Here is a 27213-nt window from a genome sequence, read left to right on the forward strand (position 1 = left end):
TGGTGTATGTGTATATATATGAATTAACAAAACAAAAAAAAAAAATGAATAATCCAGTTTGGCATAATTTAATTTAATCAGTTGTTAAATTAATTTTATATTCACTTTTGTTTTCTAATGGTTTCAGCTCTGGATATATTTTTTCAACATGAATTTTTCTACAAACCACAGTAGTCTATACAGCTATCTAAATCATGAATTAACACAAAGAAAAAGTAATACCATTTATTTAAGGCCATATATTTCAGCCTGAATAAATAGTATTATGTTGCCACTGAAGATGAGGCTGAATATGGCCTTAAATAAATAGTACCCTTGTGTTTTTTCATGTTAATTCAAGAAACTTCTCATGGCACAAGTATCTCTTAAACAACAACCAGAATCATCTTTACAAGAAGAGAGACCTACAATAATAATGCAAGGATTTTCAGTAAGGTATGTTAAATTCACTAAGTTGTTAAACAGATTGGCTTTTTTATAAAGTTGTAGGGTAATTTATTACCAACTTCTCTGAAAACAAACATCCTTTTTACTTAGCTAGAGCAAGAAATATTTATTTATATTTATCAAGCCTTTATAAATATTTATAAATTCATAAAACATTAACAAATCTGGCTAAGATGCTATTCATTATCTCACAACACTAAGAATAGATATTTGGTCACTGCATCAGGAAATCAAAGGTGGTTGCAGTAACAAATACTCTGATCAGGATATACTATAAATGAGTAGCAGGGATTCTCTCTGAAACACAAAGCTGGATTTTAAGGATTTTAATTTTGCTGTAACTCCTAAAACTATATCAAAAACGAAAATAATAGCCAACATAGCAAAGAGCAGTTAGAAAATAACTAGTGACCACAGTTGATAGCATTGGTATCATTACAACCAAATTTAAGCAAAAATCAGGAGATAAAAATTTTCCAAGTTTTGGACAACAAATATACAACCCTGACAACAATGCATATCCTCAGATTGTCTAGAATACCTCTCTACAGGTAACAGAACTACTGATCTCCCCAGAAAAAATGAAGAAAAATTAAATCCAGATGAATGGCAACTTTAAAGTAAAAATAACTTCAAAAAGCCAACAGGGGATCATAGTGGTTTTTAAAAATTTTTTAAATGTGTAGACAAGACTAAAAGTAAGGTGCAAGAACCATGTCATTAATAAGAAAATTCTGATCGGCTGATATAATAAATTATTAATTTTACCTGGATTTTTTTCTAAAAATTTTAATTTAATTTAGTTAAATTAAATTTTAATTTAATTTAACTAATGGTTGTTAATTTTTATTTTTATTTATTTATTTTTAACCACAAGAGATCAGGCTAACCTCCCTACCGGCCGAGGTGCATGAAATAGTGAGACCAAATTGCACTTCTTATCCATGTTATTCAACTGGTGTTACAGAATCGTATCCAGATTTAGCTGGATGTCTATAGACATCATGGCCGGTTGGGGGATTAAGATGTTTTAGATGTGATGTAGCTTGCTATGATAGTATGTTGCTAGTTGCTGTAATGTAAGTTGTGTGTGTATAAAAGTATATATTCCTGAAGATGACCTTAATATAAAGGTTGAAACGTAGAATTTTATTATTGAAGTTTTTATATCAAATGGCCATTGACTTCATAATTTGAATATAATTTATCACAAAAAAAATAATAAACTCTCTGAGAAAACTAAACAATGATCAGAAATGAACTATAATGAAAGCATATAGAGTAAATGTCACAGATGTTATGGGCATAGTTCATTATCATTTAAAAATATTTGAGCTGCTACAAGATAGTACTACTTCTAAAAAAATTCCCACAAACCACTATACCAAAAAAATCATATTATTTAAAAAAAAAAAAAAAAAAGTTGACTATTAGGAAACTAAACATTAATCTCTCTCTCACTCAAAATTAAGAACATCGCACTCAACAACAAAGATGCATTAGTCATCTCTAATGCATCTGCCCTTTTCACAAATGTCGTGATTAATGACATGATTATCTCCCACAGAAACAAATTTCCACCCAGTATCACAACCGTCTATGTCCACGTACTTCATTCCAGTTATTTCATGTGGCAAATAATTTCTACCTACAAAAAGAAGATATACAACCATGCACTCCTCCCCTCCCCCATGCATAGCTAACTTTTACATGGAAGACTTTGAGCAATGAGCTCTAGATTTAGCAAGTCTAAAGGCCAGTTTTTGTCTCAGATATGTCGACAATAAGCCACCTGAAATAAAACAGAAACACATCCAGTTTACCATTGAGATTGATAAAAATAACTCTTCCTTTTCTAGACACACTTGTCACGTATCTTCCCTCAGGCTGTCTTTCCTTCTCAGTCTACCTTAAACCTGCACACACACACAGGTCAATACATACACAAAGACTCATATCACCACCTAACACAAAAACTAGGGGGGGGGTTCATCAACACCCTCGAACATAGAGCCCTAACAATTTGCTCTGATGAACACGTGCTGAAATAACTATGCTACCTTCACAATTATGCTACCAAAGATAAAAAAATATATTAACAAAAATGCCATAGCCATACTATACATTAGGGGAATATCAGAAAAAAATAGAACACTTTATAAATATAACATTAAGGCAACATTCAAACCACCCACAAAATTAAAAACCATGCTCAGCTCATTTAAAGATTCCCCCCCCCCCTGCTCTGCTTATCCATGGGTATACAAAATCCAGTGCACATTTACCCTACTTAAGGGAAATGGGACACACAATACCAGTAAAAAGGATGAACACAGATAACACAATAAATTCTTCATGATGGAAAAATAGACCTTTCCAATTATGCACTTCAAACGTGACATAAAATTCAGGAAGGCACTCAGTCCCTACACTGATGAATGAGTACCAAAACTTGTACTCATTCATCACCTCAATCTCAACAAGAATGATGGATTAGCAATTCCAATAGTCTGGAAGACTCATCTACATCCCATATAGCATTCAGGCATAGAACAACAGAAGAACAAAATGGCAGAACTGCAATATAGGAAAACCTAGTCATTGGACAGAACCTAAAGATAACAGGCCTGTAGAGAAGTTTACAAGTAGTAGTTGATGTGGTTCCACTTTTAATCTTTTTTATCATTTTTATTTTATTATATATTTTTAATGACATGAAATACATTAATTAAAAATTAAAAAATATACTGTCTTGATCTTCCCTCTTTATTAAAGAGATTGCCTCAGTATTTAAACTGATCAGCTTCTTCTGTGGGTGTATCTTCAACTAGGATTTTTCCAGTTTCTGTCACAGCACTTCCTTCTTGGTCAGAAGCACAAATATTTGTCATTGTTTTTGATTTTTGAGTATTTATGGTTAAGCCATACTTTTTAAGAGTATGAGCTAACTTTGTGTTAATTTCCTAAAGAAACAAATTTTAGGAGATTAATATTAGCAAACATTAGTTGGTTTATTCTTTTCTCCTACTGTCAGTCCAATATCACAGTTCTCCAGGACTTTATTTACAACATATTTGAAGAAGCAGTTAAATAACATTGATAATAATTTGCACCCTTGTCTCACTTCATGCTATTTTGGAAAGGGAGTGTTATAGTTCCCCTTGATTTTGACTATCATTTCAGAAGACAAATACAGGGTTTCAGTCAGTCACATTATTATTATTTTACATCATCTCCATGGAGTCTGGAGACTCATTGCGAAAGACTGAAATCAACCATCATACACACAAATCCTATCATACCTCTCCTTGAATCCATTCACTGTCAGGAAACTCACAACCAATTTTGGCAATCCATTCCACTCACTCACCACTCTCCATGCAAAAAATCTGGTCCACACACCCTACTAACCACACTCTTACACAACTTCCATGGATAGCCCTAGTTCTCTGACTATGTGTCATATATTGAAAAATTTTATTTGGATCAATTTTATAAAACATCTTTAATATCTTAAAAGTTTCTATCATGTCCCTCTTTTCCACCTATCAACCTACCTTTATAACTCAACAAACCTTCAACCCATCCTCTTAGAGAGCATTCCATGGACCAGTCACCATTTGGTCACATGTCTCTGAATCCTCTCTACCACCTCCTGGTTCCCAAGAAACCCAGGTGACCAAATCTGTGTGCAACGGTCAAGATATGGCCAAATCATAGTTTTATAAAGAGGGATAATAACTTCCTTTAAGCTATTTTACCAACTTTTGCAGTGTGCCCTCTGCCCTCTGAACTCCAACTCTTACTACTCATTGTGGAAGATATAGATGCCATGCTGATACATAGCATCTACATCTTCCTATGGGCCCCCCCCCATTCGATAGCAGCACCCAACAACATATTTTGTCCTATTTGCCTCTATCTTACACCTGACAGCCTCAAATGAACCATCTCCCTCAGACCTAATATCCTCTTTAACTTCTAATTTTATTGGTTATAATTCTGCAGCTATCATCAGCAATACTCCATCTCCTGTCCTGTTTTTTCTATCCTCCATGAAAATACAATATCCTTTGCATTCTATCCCTGTAACTATATCGTTTTAGTCAACCAGTTCTCACTGCCTCCTATAATTTTGGACCAAGTTGAGCTTACCAAACCCCAAAACTCCTGACCCATATTCCTGAACTTCTTACATTTGTGTACATACATTTCAGTATCCCTTTGTATCCCTAGTTACCCTTCTGTCATTACCAACCCATTCAAATTGGAGACGTGAAATCCCATTCAGTACTGCATAAACAGTTGGAGACTGGCTATCTGATAGGTATCAACAAGTTGTGTATGGGGAAGCGATATCCAGGAAAAGGAAAGTCACTAGTGGAGTGCCTCAGGGGTCTGTTTTAGGTCCATTACTGTTTAACTTGTATATTAATGATTTAGGTGAAGATTTGAATGGAGATATTCAGTTCTTTGCAGATGATGCAAAGTTGGGATGAACCATGAAGTGTAGCGAAGATGTTGTGGCCTTACAGGAAGACTTGAATATATTGAGTGATTGAGCACGGAAATGGGGATGTGAATTCAATGTTGCAAAATGTAAGGTTTTAAAATTTGGAAAACAAAGATGGGATGCAGAATTTATGTTTGGTGAGAATATATTGTTGGAGGTAGAGGAAATAAGAGATCTGGGGGTGATAGCGGATAAGGATCTAAAATTTAGAGGACATATCGCAAAAATTGTGAAGACAACACAAAAGCTTCTGGGAATGATGTGTAGAAGTAGGGAGATTCTTGTTCCGTTATATAAGGCTTTGATTAGGCCACACATGGGCTATTGTGCCCAGATTTGGTCACCGGGTTTTCAGAAGGATGAAGAGATGTTGGAAAGGGTCCAAAGGAGACTGACTAAGGTAGTTTCTGACTCTGGAATGTCGAGTATGAGGAAAGATTGAGAAGATGTAATTTGCAGAGTCTGGTGGACAGGAGGGGAGATATGATAGAGACCTATAAGTTGGTAAGGGGTTGTTATAGGATTAATGCTGGGGAAGTTTTACAGAGAATAGTGGGAGAACCAGGGGCCATCCCTGGAAACTGTATAAAGAGGGTGTGAGTAGGGGAGTGAGAAGCAGATTTTTTTCGTGCAGAGTTGTGAATGATTGGAATGCCTTGCCGGAGAATGTGGTATCTGCAAAGAGTTTGAATGTGTTTAAAATACGGTATGATGAACTGTGTGTGTGATAAAAGGACTTCCCAGATGAGTCTTTGACTCCATGAGGTCTTTGGGTAGTAATAATAATAATTGCTGTACACATGCTCATATTATTTTGTTATATATTCCATAATGTTGCAGAATTTTCCAAAAGGGTATCATGCCAAATAGAATCAAAGGCTTTCTGTAGGTCAATGAAATTATGGCACATGACTTTATTATGTCTGTGTATTTTTCTCCAATGATATGGTGTGTAAATATATGGTCAGCTGCACTCCCGTTCTTTTTAAATTCAACCAGGAAGTCTGAAAAATTGGATTCTATTTTTATTCTATTCAATATGTGAGAGTAAGATGTCTAAAATTGTATTTTATTTATTATCCTTTCTTTTAAGCTTACACGGTGATCCGAATGCATTTTCGAAAATTATGGAGACAACTACTGTGTTTGAATAAAAACTTTAGTTTAATATAACTAAAATCTACATTCGACGTTTCGACCTTTATGTCAAGGTCATCTTCTGGAGCATACAACCATACACAGAAAATTGTTGGCCTGACCTCTGGTGAAAAAAAAAAATAAATAAATAAAAAATATAAAAAAATTATACATCAATGCTAGAGTCCTATTATTGGTGTTATCTATTGGTTGTAGAAATACATTGGGCACAACACGTATGTATCTATATACGTGTTGTGCCCAATGTATACATTCCAGCCAGTTGGTATGGAATGGTTTCTAATACTAGCTGTAGATTGGTTAGAGTCCTGACTTATGCTGGATCTTATATATTAGGTAGGCTGAATGTGTGCCATCCAGATCCTCGGAATTTTCATGCCATCTTTGTTGTTGATATTTGGGTGGTTTATCAGGATTTTGCAGGCTTCCTTAAATTTCCTTTCATACCAGGTTTTTGTGCGGTGTAAAGAGCAGGTGCTTTTCCAGTTGATTTGGTGTAAGATGTTGAGTGCATGGTCTGAGAGGCCTGCTTCACCATAATGGTTATATTTAATGTGTCTAATGTGTTCTTTCTTGCGTATAGGGATCATCTGTCCTGTTTCACCAATGTACGGTAAGTTACAGGTGCAGCGGATGCAATAGACTCCAGGATGTGCTAATGGGAGGAGAGAATCCTTAGAGATCCAAACAACACGAATGCATACAATTTACCATCGAAATCGAAAACCAAAATTTGCTCCCGTTCCTAGACACACTAGTCACACGTCTTCCTTCATGGTCTACCGAAAACCGACACACACTGGCCAATACATACATGCTAGTTCATACCACCACCCATCACAAAAATATGGAGTCATTAACACCCTTAAAAACAGAGCTACAACAATTTGCTCTAACCAGCAAGCCCTGAAACAAGAACTAAAAATCATCAGCGACACATTCATAAATAATGGCTATAACAAAAAGACTATTAATAAAATACTCCATAAAACAACAACAAAAATGAATCTAGATTACAGTAAAACCATAGCCATCCCGTACATTAAAGGGTTATCGGAAAAAATCAACAGAATCTTACAACATTATAACCTCAATGCCACCTTTAAACCACCCACTAAACTTAAAACCATATTCAACTCCTCTAAGGATCCTCTCCTCCCATTAGCACATCCTGGAGTCTATTGCATCCGCTGCACCTGTAACTTACCGTACATTGGTGAAACAAGATAGACAATCCCTATACGAAAGAAAGAACACATTAGACACATTAAATTTAACCATTATGGTGAAGCAGGCCTCTCAGACCACGCACTCAACACCTTATACCAAATCAACTGGAAAAGCACCTGCTCTTTACACCGCACAAAAACCTGGTACGAAAGGAAATTTAAGGAATCCTGCAAAATCCTGATAAACCACCCAAATATCAACAACAAAGATGGCATGAAAATTCCAAGGATCTGGATGGCACACGTTCAGCCCACCTAATATGTAAGATCCAGCATAAGTCAGGACTCTAGCCAATCCTCAGCTAGTATTAGAAACCATTCCATACCAACTGGCTGGAATGATGTTAATATATGTATATAGTAGACAACACTAATAATAGGACTCTAGCGTTGATGTATAATTTTTTTATATTTTTTTTTTATATATATTTTTTTTTCACCAGAGGTTAGGCCAATAATTGTTGTAGCGGTTGATCAGTGTCTTTAACAAACTAGTTTGATTGTAGTGTAGCTTGTTTTCTGTGTATAGTTGTATGCTGCAGAAGATGACCTTGGCATAAAGGTTGAAATGTCGAATGTAGATTTTAGTTATATTAAACTAAAGTTTTTATTCAAACATGGTAGTTGTCTCCATAATTTTCAAAAATGTATTTTATTTATTAGTTTAGTTAAGTCTATTTTCTATTTTAGTAATTTTCTTATATTTCACCTCTTATTACAAGAATATCTTCCGAGAGAGAGAGAATACTATTAAGAAATAAAACAAAATTCAAGAGATGGCAGCAATGTTCCCTCCAAGCTGTGCACGCGCACACATGTGTTACAACTAGCGCACAAAGCAAAACATATGTGCACACTAGATTTTCAAGATGAAATTAAAATTTATTAATTAAAGAATTGCACCTAAACATTAACCTATAAATTCTTTAAAAAATATGGTATCTCGGCAACGCTCAAGCCTATAACCTCGCATTTTTTATTACATTCTCGAAGTTGCACAAAACTTATAAATTATTAACAGTAACCCTATTTGAGGCTAGTGATTTGATGACAAAGTGAAAGGGGTGTGGCTTAAATAGCATATAGAATGGCGCGTGGTTTGTTTACATCTCAAGCCTGACTCATGGAAAATTCCCAAACGTGATTAGCTGATCAAATTAGTTCAAGATCATGACGAGTTAAAACAATGGTTTCATAACTTTAATAAAAATAATTAAATACTTTTAAAAACTTAAATTAGAGTACAATTTAAAATATTGTAGCGTTTCCAAATTCTCTAATTTTTAAAAGGAATTTTAAAATAGTAGACTAAATAATAACATTCGTGTACATGCATTGAGATACAACCAAGTTAATTAAATCTAGCCTCTAGGCATATCTTAAAAAATGCCTCTAGGCATACAATAAAAAACATTCTTCAAATAGCAAAATTGCAAAAAACTGATGCATCATGTCAAATTAAAAGGAAGCAAAAGATGAATCGTGATTTCCGACTGTTTACTGTGGAGGCTACTGCCGTGTGTGTGGGAACACGGTGGGGAGTTGGGGTGACCTGACTGACGTCCCATTGACACCAAAAGGTAAAGAGTGAACTAAAATCTTTTAACTTTTTTGCTTAAATTATCAGTATGGTGACTCTATGGGTGCGCACATACTTTTCAAAAGAAGGCAAATTTTGCACACTGCAAATTTATGCGCACACTCACAGCAAAAAATTAGAGGGAACATTGGGTGGCACATAGCAATCGCGTGGTTAGCCTAGTGGCTTTGCGCTTTGCAACCATATGCCTGGGGAAGGAGTGTCCCAGGTTCGATTCCCGTTGTAGACATGAGGAATTTGAGGATCTTCCTCAGGCATAGCCAAGTTAGCCGGTCTTGGGCGCGGTCAGTAGGGTTTTTTCCGCCAGTTTATCTGGCGTTTTTCATCCCGCAAACAGACAAACCGGCGCCATAAACATACGCCTCTACAGTCAAAAATATATCCCCCCAGCGGCAGACCAGGCGACGGGTCGGTTGGGAGTAGTACTAACAAGAAGTTGCATCTAAAGTAACACGCGAACCCTGCATGGGAAGCAGGAATAACGCGTAGTAGAAGAAGAAGATTGGGTGGCACATAGCACACATCATGAATTTTTCACTCATGTTTCAATCATAGCTAAATGTGCTATTAGATTTCAAAACAAAGAAACAAAGCAAAAAAAACGAATGAACAATACTAAACATTTACTAGGGGGCTCATTGCGGATATGTGTGCTTTGAGAAGACCTGCAAGGTGTTTAGATAATAAATATGTAGGCGAATTAATGCCATCAACGATGGGGCGTAACAGAATCCATTTTTATAGACTTTTGGAGAGCCATATAGTCTCGGCATTAGTGGATGCATAGACTTCAATCTCCATTTTAAATCTGTTGACCAGCTATCCATATTACGTAATAAATCGTTGGTATCATTGTGATTCTTTAAAGTAGGATCTGAATCTAAAACAGGGTAAGTAGATGTATCAAATAGTAAGTTGGCGATCTTATCTTATCTTACACTTCACTTCTTCACACCATATTTCTCAGAAACTTAGCATTGTACACATGCTAAAAAATAGAGCCTCTCTCATTACAACTGATGATAAAGGCCTCCAAGATGAACTATCCCTGATATCAAATAATCTTACAAAGAATGGTTGTCCTAGAAAATTGATCCACAAGATTCTTTTCTGTGACCCCCTCCCCACACACAAAGATGACAGAAAGATATACATTACAATTCTACTATTGTGATTCCATTTACAGGGACAGTTTCTAATAAGATTGCTAAACTCCTCAAGCCACATGGAATACGAGTAGTTTTTAAATCTTCACAGACCATTCGCTAATTCTTAAGATCTTCAAAAGATAGTCATCCTTTTTTCAAATATGCCAGAGTTTACAACATACTTTGCTCGTGTGGCTTAAACTATATTGGCCAGTCTTCAAGAAGTTTTGAAATCAGAAAAAAGGAACACATAGGAGACATCAATAATAATAGAGAAGACAGATCGGGGTTAGCCTTTCATTTTGCTAGGACTAACCATGTTATAGAATGGGATAAAAGTTCCATGCCCTACTTAGAGGAGAATTTCTGCTCCAGAATGATATAAGAAGCCACAACAGTTCTCCATTCAGAAGAAAACCTAAATAGAAACCAAGGATTAATTCTGTCTGAGATCTGGAAGATCCTCATTAGATCTTTCAACATGCCAGAATTAAATCTTGCTGCCAACTACAGAACGTTCCCATATAATAACTAGTAGATCATACTAGTGCTATACGTGTGATGTATGCGTTCTTTTGCTTTTATAAAAATACAATTGTATTCAGTCCATTTATGGTTTCAGTGCAAACAGTTTTTTGGTGTTTAAGTGTTCTTACATATACTTTTAACCCTGATGAAGCCAACAGCCACAGTTGGCGAAACTAGTTGGTTTCGCCAACTAGTTTCGTGTGTCAAAAATAACCGTTTTATTATCATGGAACAACTCAGATTTGGAAAGTGAAATAATGTTTCACAGGTCTCCATGAGGATCAAATTTAAATTGACTTTTGTGAAGTATTTTTGTGTGATTCCAGTGAACTCTAGTGTCAGTAGCATATCATGCATGGTCAGATTTATCATGCTCAGTGTGTTTCCTGTAGTTTTTGTTTGTTTACAACCTGTTATGTTAAGTTGTAACATAACTGGGATCATTTTTTTTAGATGTTGTTTTATTGTTTCTTAGACCGTTCTCTCTCTCTTTCTCTCCACATTCTGCAGATGGAATTATAACATGCAGCAGAGCTAAAAAATCTTTTACATGTGTTAAAAACCATTGTTCACATTTTTGGTATGTCTCGTTGCAGACAAGAGGAACTTTTTCTAAGATTTTTTTGACCAGTTCCCAAGTTAGTCGATATTCGCATTATTTCAGTCACTAACATATTGTGCTAGGGACCACGAGATGGCACCATTTCTCTGCTGTCTCTTCACTGGATGCCACTTATAATTGGTCTTGGGTCGGCTATCTCTGATTTACTACCAGTAGAGATTGAACTGCCCTCTCGGTCTCCAATAGTTAGTGATAAAACAGCCTCACCTTTTCCATATGAGGGAATAAAAGGGATTAGCATAGCATGTATATTTCTTTTTCTATTTTTTAATTAAATTTTTTTTCTGTTTTTTATTAATATTTAATTTTTTTTTGTATTTTCTATTGATTTTACATAGCCCAGAAATCCTGCTCTATAGTCCAATCAGGGAACTTTTTCAAGACACATCAGCCCTATAGTAAGCAGGGTAGAGGTCTCATACCAAGTAATGAAATTCACCTTGGTGTTTCATGCTCATATCAGATACATTTGACAGATTTACAATGTTAAATTGCCAGAAATTAGTAGTAGATATCAAAGTTGTGTATTGACAAGTGATGTTTGAAATAACAAATGTAACAAGTGGGATACTACAAAAATTTCTGCTTGGTCCTTTTTTTTTTTTTTTGGATGGGGGGGGGGATGTTCATTTATCTGATGATGATACAGAAAGTTATGTTACTAATTTGATTCATTTTGTTATGTGGAATGATAAGTAAGGATATCAGTTCAGTGTAGTTATGTTAAGTTCTGCAAGATTGTTTACTGTATCAAAGCAGGGGAGGTTGCTGAAAAAAAGCAAAAACGAGATCTCAAACCTTGAAGAGCACAGAGCAATGAAGGCAACCCATAATAGCATTGCTGTTATGGTAAGGTGGGCATTGGAAAAGTAGAAACAAGATGATTGTTCTCTTGTACAAGGTTTTGATCAGATCATACCTAGAGTGTTTTGCAAAGATCTGCTTGACTAACTTTCATCGTGATTTTGAAAGTTCTAACAAGATGCAGAGGTGGTAACCTCTGCATCCTGTTAGATAATTTCAGTAATGTAAGTTATGAGGAGCATGATGTGTAGAACTGGCGGATATGAGAAAGGGATGATATGAATAAGGCTTATAAAGTCATTAAGAGAAACTTAGCAAATTGATGTTGGAGCGATGTCTTAAAAGATGAACAGGATATAGAATGTGATGAATAGGACATTGACAAATGGGTGGTTTGCATGGAGAATGGCAGTTGATAGAAATGTTTTGTAGTGCAAGAACTTGTTGTTTCAAGGATACTTGCGACATAAGACTGAATGATATAATCATGTAATCACAAGAAAGATATTTATTTAACCAAATATTTCAGTCTGGAAATAGCAGACCATCGTCAGTGGTATTACAAGAACAGTTTAAAAATCACGTGGCGTGTTCTAATTTTAACGATCTATTGTTAGTATTCTAGCTTGTATTTTTTAAACTGTTCTTGTAATACCACTGACGATGGTCTGCTATTTCCAGACCGAAATATTTGGTTAAATAAATATCTTTCTTGTGATTACATGATTATATCATTCAGTGCAAGAACTGTGAATGAATTTCTCATGCACTTATAACAAAAATTGTTCTATTTATTCACCTCCCATGTTGAGTCACTTGAGTGTGTGGAAATGTATTGTAATAATAATCTTTTCATAAATATTCCAGACTCTGATACTACTGTTCCTCATTTCTAGATCCTTTGTGCACAGGATCTAGAAATGAATGGAAGACTATCACTTCTGTAGTGTGATACTTGCAAATACCAACTTGAAGGTAGCAGCAGTGCTAATTGTCCATTCAAGCTACTAGCTTATTTAAAGGGTATACTGATATTGGTAACACTTCTTATAGCTCTTCCCAACTTTGCATCATTAGCAAACAACTGAATATCTTATCTTAACCACATTAAATCACATTAAAAAGTAAAGGGTAACACATATACACAAAGTTTTAATGACACTAATATTGTATTCTGAAAATAATAGATCATCTTCAATGAAATATGGTGAATGGACATATGGTATAAAAGGAGATGAAAAGCTTAGCAAAAAAAATAGAGAACTACATTTCACAGATATCTACAAGGCAAATCAATACCTCAATGTCTGAAGAATATAAAACTATATGAAATAAAGTAAAGATCATCATCAGTTTCCTGTTATGCGCCCTCAAAGGGTGTTCAGGCTACTATCACAGCATTACATGATTAAGTTTACTTTTATCAGTATATATCATATGGTATAAATAATGCAGTGCAATATATAGAAGGGGGCAAGTATTAGGAGAATTGGAAGTGAAAGAATCAGGTGTTTGATTAGGTTAAATGTTAATAAGGCTGTGGGAATGGATGATATATCATCATGTATTCTTAAGGAATGTGCACAACAGTTAGCTATGCCCTTGACCTGGTTATTTAATGAAAGTCTTGCAGTGGGTAGAGTTCCTAAGGAGTGGAAAGAAGGCAAAATAGTACCACTCCACAAGCATGGTTCTAGGACAGAAGTTTCCAATTATAGACCAGTCTGTATAACTGCAGTTGTAGTCAAGGTGTTGGGAGATTGTTTAGGAATAGAATACAGGATGATCAGCATATATTTGTATGGGTGGGATTATGGCAGTCTTTAGCATACTTGGTATTTGTCCTATTTGAAATATTTTGTTTATTAATTTTAGTAGGATAGGACCTAAGCTAGTTGCATGTTGCTTGATATCCTTAGGTCTTATACCATCAATTCCTGAGCCTTTGTTTGGTTTGATTTGATGTATCAGAAAGAAGTTCTGCTTCTTTTATGGTTGGGAACCATAATGTTTGTTTTGATTGTGATCCAAGTGGAGGATCACATTTTGTGATTGGGGGAATATTTCTGTGCAGTTCTTGGATGGAATTTGCTAGTTGTTGGAGAGGTTTTGCGTCTTTCATGAAGCTGTGTTTTATGGTTTCGGAGGTGGTGGTGTTGGGAACACAATCTAGCATCTCATTGATCAGATGTCAGGTTTGTTTCATGTTGTTTTGTGCAGAGGTTAGTTTGTCTCTGTAGTAGCTTCTTTTTGCATTTCTGATTTGTGTTGTAAGGCGATTCCTTGTTATCTTATATTCAGTTTTTAAGGCTGTGTTATTTGGATATCGCTTTAATTCTTTCCATAGAGCATCCTGTTTGTGTATTTTTAGGATTAAGTTTTGTGTTATCCAAGGATTTTGGGTTGTTTTTGAGTGAATTCTGACTTTCTTTGCAGCTTTCTTATATATTTCCTCCAGTGTGAGTCTAATGTTGTTGTATAAGATATCTGCTGAATCTGATGCCATGTGTTTCCAGTTGGTTTTTCTTATTTCATGGTTGACTACTTCTTCTTCTATTATTGTTTTTTGTTGCTTTTCTTCTGTGGGGCGTTGCATGGATATTGTCTTAGTGGGCAGGTTTAGAGCAGTGAAGTAATGATCTGCTACTTTGCATTTTATGACTGATGCAGTGTAACTGTTTGGTGGTGCTCAGACGTTTATATGATCTAGGCAGGAAGCAGTGACAGTATTTCCGAATATTTCTTCTTTAGTAGATGATGTTATTGTTGGTATTAGATTATACATGGATAGCATGTCTAGGTATTGTACAGTGTTGTTCTGGTTTTCGTTTGCAATATTTATGTTTATGTCACCGATTATCATTAGGTATTCGATTGAGCATATTTCTTGACTTGAAAGCAGCAATTGAGTTCGTGCAAGAATTTTATCATGTTTAGGTTTGGTGGCCTGTAAATAGCATTCAGTATTATGGGATGCTGTCTATTGGTGGTATTAGTGATTTCGAGGCAAAGGGTTTCAGCATGCTCAAATTGATAGACAGTTTCTTTTGCTATTAATTTATGTTCGATAAATATATATATATTCCACCCTCTCTTTTTGTTTGGTGGCAGCATCTGTGTTGTTGGAAGCCTGGAATTTGGAAAGCAGTCGCTTCGTCATTAGTTATGGATACTTCTGTTAGGACCAATATATCAATAAATACCGGTGTAATTCCTCAGATAAGCCTGTAACAATAACCAATGTTTTCGGATGCTTCTGATGTTAATATGCAAGATTGAGAGACCTCTTGCTTGTACTGTGTTGTTTCCATGCATCAAGCGAGTTGAAAGTACAATTGCTGCTGTATTCCGGTGTGATTACATCTATCTGATGGTTCACATTCATTTTTGTTGTGTTGAGGTCTTCTTTTAGAACTAAATTGGAGTCTTTTATTTCACTCTGGTAGCCTATCTATGTCTTCCGAGCTTTTTATTTGTATAGACTTTGAAGTTTGTGACTTTCTCAAGAGTATCTTGCCGTCTTTGATCTACAAAAATTGATAATTTTTTTCTGTTTTTGCTTTTCTTGCTTGGTACATCAGATTCTGATTGAAAGGTGTTAAATACCCAGATAGAAAGAGTGGTGTATTGTCTTGCGTTGGATTTAAGTCTTTGACAACTAGTTTTTTCAGTCTGCTGGCTTTTATGAGATTGTCTCTTGTAGCCTTGCTTGTCATACGAACTATGACTGGTGTGGGTCGTGGTGAACCTTGTTTTTTGTTCTTCCTGAGAATCCGATTTATGATCTGAATATCATTATGCTGTAGAGGGATGTCAATTGCATGGCCTAACTTAATAACAACGTCTCTGAGATTTTCTGTGGATTCAGTTTCTGAAAGACTGTTTATGACAAGGTCTTCTTTATGTTGTTGTTGATTTAGTAGTTCATATTGTAGTTTTAAGGAATTAAATTCTTGATGGAGTTCGGATGTGTCTTTTATCAATTTGTGTTGCCTGTCAGTTAGTACGTTAATGCTGGTTTTAATGTCTTTTACCATTTGTAAGACTTCTTCGACTGTTGAATTATTAAATTTAACAAACTCTTCATATTCGCTAATTTTTTTTGTTTTTTGTTTATTCTGTTTATCAAATAGTTCTTGGACAAGATCTACTAAGCTGGCTTTTATATTTTCTAAACCTTTTTCTAGTAATAAATTTACAGAATTCAAATTATAAGAGACTCACCATTTTTTTGTCTGTTCAGTTCATCGTCCGATTCTGTCTCCGGCGTAATCAGTTGCGCCGTGTGTGACGGCGTTTCTTTGTTCTCTCTGCAGTTTAAGCATTTCCATTCCTCTCATTTGGCATTGGATTTGCGTTGCCATGGTTGTTTCTGAAATTCTGGAACATGTAAAGTGAAGATTCCTAAGGCATTTCCTGCAGGTTATATGACTTCTGTCGGACGGTAATTCCTTCAGGCACTTGTTGCACTTAATGACTCACCTTTCTTCTCTTGGACAACTGTAAAGATGGCGACGTCCTTTGTTCTATGCTCGTTAGTGACCACGGTAAACTGTGTTCAATTTTCAGCACACTCAGATTTTGGATTCCACTTGGCCGATTTCGATAAATTATATATCACTGTCTTCAGCGTGATAAGTAGAGTTACTTTATGACACTTTTAAATTAAAAACAGGAGTTAGAACCACATTAAAACTGTAAAAAATGGGGCTGTAAAAAACTGTAAAAAATAATTCTAATTATAATAATAATAATTATTATTATTATTATTTACAGTTAAAATCTTTCTAAAGTTAAAAAACTTTCTACATATTATATTGTTAATCTGTTATTACAGTTTTCCTCCAAATTAATCTATTACTTGTTAGCACTCCAATACTGTCATATCTAAAATTTCCTTCTAAGGCTCTTCTAGCTGAATCAGCCTACCTAAATGTGGGTATTCCTCTGGGCCCATTTTTTGGCATCTTGACATCCAACACCTATTTTGCTACCCTTTCCTCTCCCATTCTGATTAAGTGATCATACCACTGTTATATCTTTCTTTTTCTTCTTAGTAGTTTTGTTATTTATCTTTATATTATTAGTCAGCCTTTATCTTATTTTAAGTACTTATCAGTTATTTCGTTTGCCGACAAATTTATAGTTATTTTATGACTGCGCCAGCCGGCAACGGAGTTCTGATATACTATCCTAGATTATTAAGAAAAAGAATGCAGGGATCAAGAAGTTTGCAGTTGTGGTCCCGTTTCTTTAGTTACTAATGGATTTCCCTCTAATACATGGTTCGTGATTTTCCAAGCGGTAATTCAATCCACAGAAACATGACAAACTCATTTGGTTTACACATAAGAAATGCATTTATTTTGACACAAACATAGAGATACATTTTAGTTAAACCTTCAATTCTAAAAGAGTCTGAGTTCCTATCCTTTTCTTAAATTAACACATCCAAAAAATTCTACACTATAATTTCTTATACTGACAAAATCTTACACTTCCTTATATATCTATTCTCAGACCCTGTTAATTTATACTAAATTACCCATTACTATCACACATATAAAATACATATATATACAGGCTTATTCTACAATTCTGGCATAGATTTCATGAAATAACATTCCTTCTTATATTTCAAACCTTGTCTCCCCCCCCCCAGAATTTTAGCTAGCATTCAAATTAAGTTTTAACATAATAACATTAGTTTCCCTCTTTCGATACAAACAGTCCAAATCCTATTCATCTCAAGCCTAAGATACCTCTTATTCCTTAAGTGTAGACAAAATGTCCAAATGCAGACAGTTCTTTAAACACAACACGGAAGTTGGCTATTTTCTCAACGTTCAGTTACTCTTTCCTCTCTGGTTACTCTAACTTAATACAAAAAGGTTTCAGCTTACCGTTCTTGCTTTATCTGGTAGATTTAGGACCTTCTTATCTAGAATTCTCGGATCTCCTCACCGTATTTTCTTTAATGGCGTCTCCGCTATTCTTTTATCCTACTCGAAAAGGAGCACTCTTTCACTGACTTGCACACTGGCGTTAATTCACCAGCGGCCCTTTCTTCTAGAACTCTGGTTGCATTATAGCTGCAGTTTTGATCCACGTGGCACGTATAGCAAGGGGAAATTCTTGCTACGCATGGCGGCAAGTTTTCACAGCTACTCAACTCTCTGCTCAGGAAACCAGGAACCGATGAAAAAGAGAAGAGAGTGATTCAAATCTCGCCGAAACCTATATACCACAAAACAGCGCCCTCACCCGGTGGTGTCGTCATGCATATGGCGGCAGCCGATTGGTTACCGCAGCTCCGAACTGTCTTTGACATGGTCTAAAACTTGTATCACTTTATACACATCTTTTTAGCAATTATACATGATTTTCTATCTTAATTAATTCACAAACACTCTCTGTTCAAGTTTATGGGCTTCTTTAACATTCCTCAATATCTACAAAACTGAATATATACATTTCCTAGGTCATTAATAGGCACATTTTCCATCTGGAGGCATAAGTATGTCCTTATCCATCCCTTCTGAGGTTACCTTATGTTGGGTCAGAAAAAGGATGACTCATCAAAAGTGAATCAGCACTTTTTCCGACACAACACCACCTTGATTAACTCTGCTCATACATTCTTGAATGCTAAGAATGTCAAGTTCCTTTCTAATAGTTAATCCAAAGTATTTTAATAATAAGTAGTGACACCTTTTCACTACTTGTATGTGGGATATATATGACTTCTACATTAGTTCAACATTGGTATCTCTTCTGGGTCTGGCTCCCATGGATGATATCTCATAAAGGTCAAAACCAGTAAGGTAGTGGCCATTCCCTTAATGTATAGCATTATACAAAACCAATAGCATGTGTGCTTTGCATTATGGGATACTAAGGCAATTAATGTAAATTCATCAGCTTCTGTATACAAGTAGCCTAGTTATGTAGAAACTTCACTTGCAAACTTTGCTTGACTTGAATAAAGAATAAAATTTCTTGGAATTTTTACTTCAGTTTATTTTTAATATGATTCTGGCATTGCTGTCATCTGTTCAATTCCCTAATTTTTCTCAGAACTCTCATATCTTAGTCAGTGCCGTAATGAGGGCATGGTGAAAGAGGCACCCGCCATGGGCGCAACTAGGTTTGGGGCGCAAGACGTAAAAAATGTAAAAAAATAAAAATAAATAAATAGATATAAAAGTCTGCTATTTTATATTGTATTTTTAAATTTCGGCAATACGCCACTTTAGACACACAAATTCTGCAACTCATTTTGATGGGGTTAATAGTAAGTATTTAACATATTGCATTTAGTAAAATTTAACTTGTTACATTTAAATTTTTCAAAATTTAAAATACTTTCATACCCTCGTTTATCTACTGATCATAGTGTTTGATCAAGTGCTTTATTCCTAACCCAACTTTTAGATCCATAACATAAAACTGTTTGAACACTGTCTTGTATGCTGTTAGTTTCGTGTTTTGTCTAATTTCTCTCTTATTCCATATAAATATATTCATTTGACTCCCCAATATACCAGCTTTGCTTATTCCCATATCTATTTCCAAGTTGTATTTGCCATCTTATCTATATCAAAATAGCTCAAATATTTTACCTTGTTCTATAGGTTCTCCATTGAGAATACAACTGAAGTTTTCTATGTTCCTAACTGTTTTCAGAGTTATGATCTTTTTACTGATCAGTTATTTAATGTAGTTAGAGAATTCTAGAGATGACACCATTAGATGTGTTTAGGATTACAACATTACCTCCATAAAGCACAAATTAAAATTTGATATCTCCGATTTTAATATCAGGTTTCATTCCACTTTCTTTCATAATATGATCCATATAAATGATGACCCTAGTCTTAAACCTGATTTTACATCAAACCAGCTTCATACATTCCCTTCCGTTCTCAATGCTGCCTTAAAACTTGAATATAGACTATGTACTTCTGTATGATGTTCCATTTATTATTATTATTATTATTATTATTATTATTATTATTATGAGACACCTCCAAGGAGTCAAAAGACTCATCGAAGGAGGGCACCTACTTCACAACTCTCCGTCTCCACCACTCAATCTACCAACTACAGCCAACCACATCATCTACACCAATGCCATCTACTATCCACCATCATCATCACTAGTATTTTCACAGACAATCACAAACATCCATGCCCACAGTGGGATTCGAACCCATAGCCTTTGCCTGGAGAGTGGATATGCTAACCACTTGGCCAACCAGGCTGGCATTTATCCTATGTAATTGTAGCATTTTGAAAAGCTTTTCTCATGGCACTTTGTTGTATGCCTTTTTTTTTTCAGATCTACAAAACTTGACATCCTTGTTATATTCCCATGATTTTTCAACTAATTGTCATAAAGTGAAAATCTGATCCTGACAACCTCTGTTTGGTCTGAACCTAGCTGCTTCTTCTCCCAGTTTCTCTTCCACAATTTTTCTCAGCCTCTTCAAGAATGCTTGTATAAATCTTAGCTGTAACACTTAGTGGTGAAATTTCTCACCACATGCCAGAGAGGCATGTGGTGAGGTTGTCTGCAAGGATAGAAAAATCATAACTCCATGGTGGACGCAGAAAGTTAAAGAGACAATGAAGGAAAAGAAGAAAAGCATACCAAAAGTTCCTGGCAAATAAGTCAGCTTGTGCGCTTAGAGAATACAGAGACAAATGTAAGAAAGCTAAACATTGTGTAAAACTAGCTAAACAAAAGTCATGGGAGGACTTTGGCAAGAACATAGCAAATAAATATCAAGAAGGTGGTAAGATATTCTGGAGGTTGCTGAAGAAGTAGAAATGGAAGAAAGAGTGCAATAAAAAGAGTTAGAGATGATAAAGGTGACATGAAAACAGGAGAAAATGATATTCTTGAAGTATGGAGTAATTAATTCGAAAAATTGTTAAATGAAACAAGCAGTAATATCACAGTGGTAAAAAACACTCAACAGGCATACAGTCAGGAATATATATCCATACTTGAAGTGGAAAAAGCCATCAAAGGCTTGAAATGTGGAAAGGCAGCAGAATGATATTCGACCAGAAATGCTGAAGTATGGTGGTATAAAAGTCTTACAGTAGCTGCACTGCATAGTTCAGAAGGCCTGGACAGAGGGACAGATTCCTGATGATTGGAGTAGAGCTCTAATAGTACCCATATATAAAAAGGGAAATAAAACAGAATGTGAGAAGTACAGAGGTATTTCCCTACTGAGTGTTCCGGGCACGATTTATGCCAGCATACTTGAGAAACAGTTCAGAAGAATTGTGAAGAACAAGCTGGATTCAGGCCAAATAGAGGCTGTCAGGAGATTCCACAGGTTCTCCGTTCAAAACACAGTTGACATTTTCAACGATTCTACCTATTTTCATTGTCTTCTTATTGCTGACCTTCATACCATATCTATTACAACAGTTATTCAATTTAGTCAGAGAATCTTGCAAACTTCACTTTACGACAAATAGTCAAGAGAAAATGGGAATATAACAAAGATCTGTATTTAAGTTTTGTTGATCTGGAAAAGGTATGACAAGGTGCCAAGAGAGAAACTATTCAATACGCTACAGTTATATGGTGTCAATGGAGCATTATATCAAGCAATACTTAGTCTTTTATTTGAGTTGCAAGCCAGTAGGTAGAATTGAAGGAAGTACAAGAAGATGGTTTAATGTTAAATCTGGTGTGAGACAAGGATATACATTATCCCCTCTGTTATTCATTATCTATATGGATAACATTATGAAGGAAAGTGGTATTAAACATGATATCAGAATTGGAGTGGTTAATATCAGCTCTTTGCTTTATGCGGACGATGTTATACTTCTAAATAAATCCGCTACAAGTTTGCAAGATTCTCTGACTAAATTGAATAACTGTTATAATAGATATGGTATGAAGGTCAGCAATAAGAAGACAATGAAAATAGGTAGAATCGTTGAAAATGTCAACTGTGTTTTGAACGGAGAACCTGTGGAACAAGTAAAATATTTCAGCTACTTGGGCACGATTTTTAGTGAAGATGGTAAATTAAATATGGAAATAGACAACAGAATGAACAAAGCTGGTATGGTAGGAAGTCAATTGAATAAATTCATATGGAATAAGAGAGAAATTATTCGGAACACTAAATTTGCTGTATACAAGACAGTGTTCAAGCCAGTTTTAACTTATGGATCTGAGAGCTGGGTCAGAAGTAAAACACTTGACCAAAGACTAGAGACCACAGATATGAGAGTCCTGAGAAAGATTAGAGGTGTGAACAGATGGCATCAATGGCAATATCATATTAAAAATGAGGATATCAGGAAAGAACTTGACATTGTTGGCATCCAGGAATGCGTTAGCAAAGCTAATCTCAGGTGGTATGGTCACTTAAACAGAATGGGCGAGGAACGATTAGCAAAACAAGTGTTCTCTGCCAGGTTGGCAGGAAAACGACCCAGAGGAAGACCAAGATATAGGTGGATTGATACTGTACAAAGTGCCTTAGACGATAGAAATATAAGATCTGATAATGTTGGAGTCTTGACAAGTAACAGACTGATTTGGAGGAAAATTGTAGATAGGAAGTTAGTAATGATGTAAATTTTTCATGTAGTACTATCATATCCTGTACACCCCTTGAGGATACATGTCAGGAATTTGATGATGATGACGTCTGCAAAATCTACTTGTTACCAAAGGCGAAGGGACTTTGCTTTGAAAATGAGTGGTGAGAAAATGTTACAAAATCAAATGTCAAAAGTGCAGGTTGGGTCGAGAGATTGAAGCATTAGATGTTACAGGGAGTACACTTGAAAATGTATGTGATGATGTAGCAGAAGATAAGATTGAGAGAGAGAGAGAGTAAAAGTGATGATTAAAAGAATAGTAGTATGTAAGATGTGAAGAGTTGGATGTAATGAGGGAGATAACATGCTTAAATGGAGTGCTACACAAGTTGAAGCATGAGTCAAAACGAATACAGAAACATCTGACAAGTGGTTCAGCTAATAACAAAGAAAAAGGAAAGCTTGACTAAGTGAGAAACGAAAAGTCAAGAGAGAGAGAGTCTTTTATGGTGATTCTCTTATAATGTGTGCTTGGTGAGAGAAAATGATGAAATTATTCTTTCTGATTGCAAAGATCAATGATGTTAGTGAGGCTATTAGAATGCAGAAAAGCCAAGTGAAAAGTTGATTGTTTTGGCAGGAATGAATGATTTGTAAAGAGACAAGCATGGTGTGAGGGGGAGAACATGAAAGAGTTACTGAAAGTAGAAAGAGAGAAGAATGGGAGATTTAGAAAGTTTTTTAACTTGGGTATATGCTATGTTTAAGAATACCAAGCAATTTTATCAGCTAGGTTTTAATCCTTTTTCCCAAGTAAGCAGACAGACAAGTAAGTCAAGTTTGCGCCTGAACGTGGTTCAAGTCTAAGGCAACTCGTGGTAAAGGTGGAGTAAGCTCCGATCACTTTCTTAGTATTTCCCTCTAATGCAAAGCACATCCCCTTATGGAGATGTATGATGCTATGCAGTAAAGGCAAGGACCACTACCCAGACCGGTTTCGACCTTTATTGAAGTCTCATCAGTGGGAACCAGACCAAAAATTGCCAAGGTTGAAGTAGTGCTTTGACCTTATTAAATAAAAATCTCAAGATGAGAGTAAGATGTAGTAATTTTTGAACTTGGGTATATACTATGTTAAAGATACCAAGGAATTTTATAAGCTAGGTTTTAATCCTTTTTCCCAAGTAAGCAAACAGACAAGTAAGTCAAGTTTGCACCTGAACGTAGTTCAAGTCTGAGGCAACTCATGGTAAAGGTGGAGTAAGCTCTGATCACTTTCCTTAGTATTTCTCCCTAATGCAAAGCACATCCCTCATGGAGATGTATGATGCTATGCATTAAAGGCAAGGACCACTACCCAGACCGATTTCGACCTTTATTGAGGTCTCATCAGTAGGAACCAGACCGAAAAATGCCAAGGCTGAAGTAATGCGGAGCTTATAAATTTTACCTGAATGCTTTGACCTTATTAAATAAAAATCTCAGGATGAGAGTAAGATGTAGAAATTTTTTTAACTTGGGTATATACTATGTTAAAGATACCAAGCAATTTTATAAGCTAGGTTTTAATCCTTTTTCCCAAGTAAGCAAACAGACAAGTAAGTCAAGTTTGCACCTGAATGTAGTTCAAGTCTGAGGCAACTCGTGATAAAGGTGGAGCAAGCTCCAATCACTTTCCTTAGTATTTCCCCCCTCCCCCAATACAAAGCACATCCCCTTACTGGGTAAGGGGATGTGCTTCGCATCCCCTCTTCAACCAAAGAGAGTAGGAATTCAGTGCATTTGAGGTCATCTAGTGCAAGATGGAATACAACAGGACAAAATATACAGTTTTGTTCCTATAGACAAGAAGATGTGAAGGATTATGAGGATAATATACATCAGCAAATAAGCTAAATGAGTGAAGGAGTAATTATTATGGGGACTTCAACTATGGAAACATAGATGAAGTCCCCATAATAATTACTCCTTCACTTTTTCCTTCCTCCCATGTGTCCTTTTCTCCTTGGAAAGGAGAAAAGGACACATGGGAGGAAGGAAATGGAATTTATAGTTAATAAGAAATAATTATATGAGGCAGCATGCGATGGAATATACATCTAGTGCAAGATTTCCATCTTGCACTAGATGGCCTGAAAACAACTAGTCTTGCTAGTTGTTTTCAATACAACTCAGCCATTTCCTTCCTCTACATTTGGTAAGCTAGGTGATTTGAGAGTGCTAGATGTAGTAATTGTACCAGAGGATGTCTGTAATCAAGAGGACCACATTGCCACCAATTGATGAGAGTGATCGTGTGATTTTGACCTGGAAGGTGGCTAAATGTGTGGAATCTTCATGTAAGAGGGGGGATATACGAGATGGGTCCATATATGTGGAGTTACGGGGCTAATAGGTATGATTATATTAGGGCTGTATGACCATTCAGGGACTTTGTTATTAGGATAAAGAAACAAAAGTAACAGTAGTAATGAAATCAAAAAAATATATATATGTTTAACAGTTTAGTATGTTTGCTTAAAAGAAAGGATTTACTTTCTATATTTTAGACATAATCCTATCCTTGGAAGCTGTATAAGGAGACTGTGAGCGAGGAGTAGGTTCTTTGCATGGAGGTGAGAAATGCATTCAGAAAGTGTGGTGAGTGCAGAAACTGTGAAATAGGTTTACGGCACTGTTGTATGCTCTTTTTTTGCATGAGAGTGTGGACCTTCAGTGATGAGTCTTTTCACTCCATGGGGGTATCATACAAATTATAATTTGTTTGGAACCAGAATAGTAATCAGTCCATTAAACAGAAGCAAAATGGAACATGAAACAGGATCTTGAAAGTACACAAGGGTGATGTATCCCTCTGCCAGTCGTTGATGCTAAAGACCACTGACTTGCAATCTTCGAGTACTAATTACACTTTTTAACAAAACTCTTTCTTTCATAAAAAATTCAATGGACTTGATAAGGAGGACCATTGAATTTTATCTGCTGGATGCTTAGAGGTACACAAAGATTATGTATCTTTCTGCCTAATCATTGATGATAGGCCTCCCTGATATTCAATATCTCAAGTACTTGCTGAGTGCAGACAGTACTTAGAGTACTGCACTCAGTCTTGCTAGTTGTTTTCAATACAACTCAGCCATTTTCTTCGTCTACATTTGGTAAGCTAGGTCATTTATGTATCCCAGATGATCCGATTTTGTGACTTAAAAGTCCATGTGATGGGATCTCCTAATCCATTTCTAGAAATTGCTCAGTCAGGAAAGCTTTAACTGGTTTATCCTAATATGGTTGGGCCTGATTATGCTAGAAGTTACCAAAAGAGTGCATAATTTGGCAACTTAAATTGCCCTGCAGCTTCTGGAAAGAAGAATTGCCAATTTACTGAATCATATTCAATTTGGAGCTGTCATGATTTTGTTACATTACAAGATGTGAATTTTTGCTTCCTTAAATTTGGCAATTGTGTCATTGTACCCTACCAAAAACATACATAGAGGTCTTATCAGAAGCAATATATTAAGTAATACATTGTTGTTAGCTGTTTGGAATAAGCTTTCCAATTAATTTTGTTATTTGCTTAACTTTTAACTTTTCCATCAGATGAATCATCTAGCCTCTGAACCACAATCTTTGGTGTGCAACATTGCATAAATGAAATATACAGTTGATGTATATTTCATTTATGCATAAATGAAGTATACAGCTCCTGACTGTGGATTTATGGGAACAATGTTGAAAAGCTTCCATGTTACTCCAAATTGACTGACATCAACTATTTGGTTACTGCGTCCTTTCTTTCTCAACACAGAACTAGTTTTCATCAACTGGTTATGCCATGACACTCTGCTATGCTGCTTTTGTTGACTGAGTGGATAACAGCTCTACTCTCCAACATGCTATGGTTTGAATCTCATTGTGGCATGAATGTTTGTGAAAGTCTTTTCAGTGAAAGTTGATTTTCATTTTCCAGCATGAGGTCACCATCCTGGTACTAAATATACAATAACAAACAACAAGGGACTATTCCTAGAATCTTCTTCCACATTACAGAATCACCCATATAAATGTGGGCGTTGAAAGTTTTTCCATTTGGTTATACTATGAATTAAAGATGCCAATAGATTATATTCTTGGTTTAATCCTTTTTCCAAGTGTAAGCAAACAAAGTTTGTGCCTGAAGTAACTTTGGGACTGGGCAACTCGTATATAGAGGCTATTGACTTCACATCACTTGTCTTAGTATCCCATAATGCAAAGCACATATCCTTTTAGACATGTATATTCACCAGGGGAGATAAAATTCTGTTTATTTGTACTAGACAGAATTTTATCTCCCCTGGTGAATCCTCTTAGTTCAATGTGGTCTTATATAGTCAATTGCAGGGATGAATGGAGAGCAATCCCAAGGCAGTTAACTCAGATGAGGCTAACGCCTTTGTATCAGTCATCTTTTTGCTTTAGTTTCAATTGGTCTTTTGGTTGTTCATCTGCATGAGACCGGTGAAAAAGGAAAACTTATAGCCTTTGGATATATGATGATATAAAGGAGCTGAGGCCTTTTTCTCTATCTCTGATACTAT

General features: G+C 35.7%; 1 protein-coding gene across 1 annotated transcript in view; it reads left to right on the forward strand.

Annotated features, from left to right (window-relative positions):
* The first annotated feature begins 349 nt into the window (after positions 1-349).
* The window catches only part of LOC150107636 (uncharacterized), a 117783-nt gene continuing 90919 nt past the window's right edge, over positions 350-27213 (forward strand). Inside the window, exon 1 of the mRNA XM_090392147.1 lies at positions 350-435. Coding sequence (XP_090248273.1) covers positions 350-435 — 86 coding nt within the window. The remainder of the gene's footprint in view (positions 436-27213) is intronic.

This window comes from Typopeltis vanoorti, chromosome 4 (genome assembly GCF_054136105.1).
Source record: "Typopeltis vanoorti isolate ZY-2024b chromosome 4, IOZ_Tvanoo_1.0, whole genome shotgun sequence".
NCBI lineage: Eukaryota > Metazoa > Arthropoda > Arachnida > Uropygi > Thelyphonidae > Typopeltis > Typopeltis vanoorti.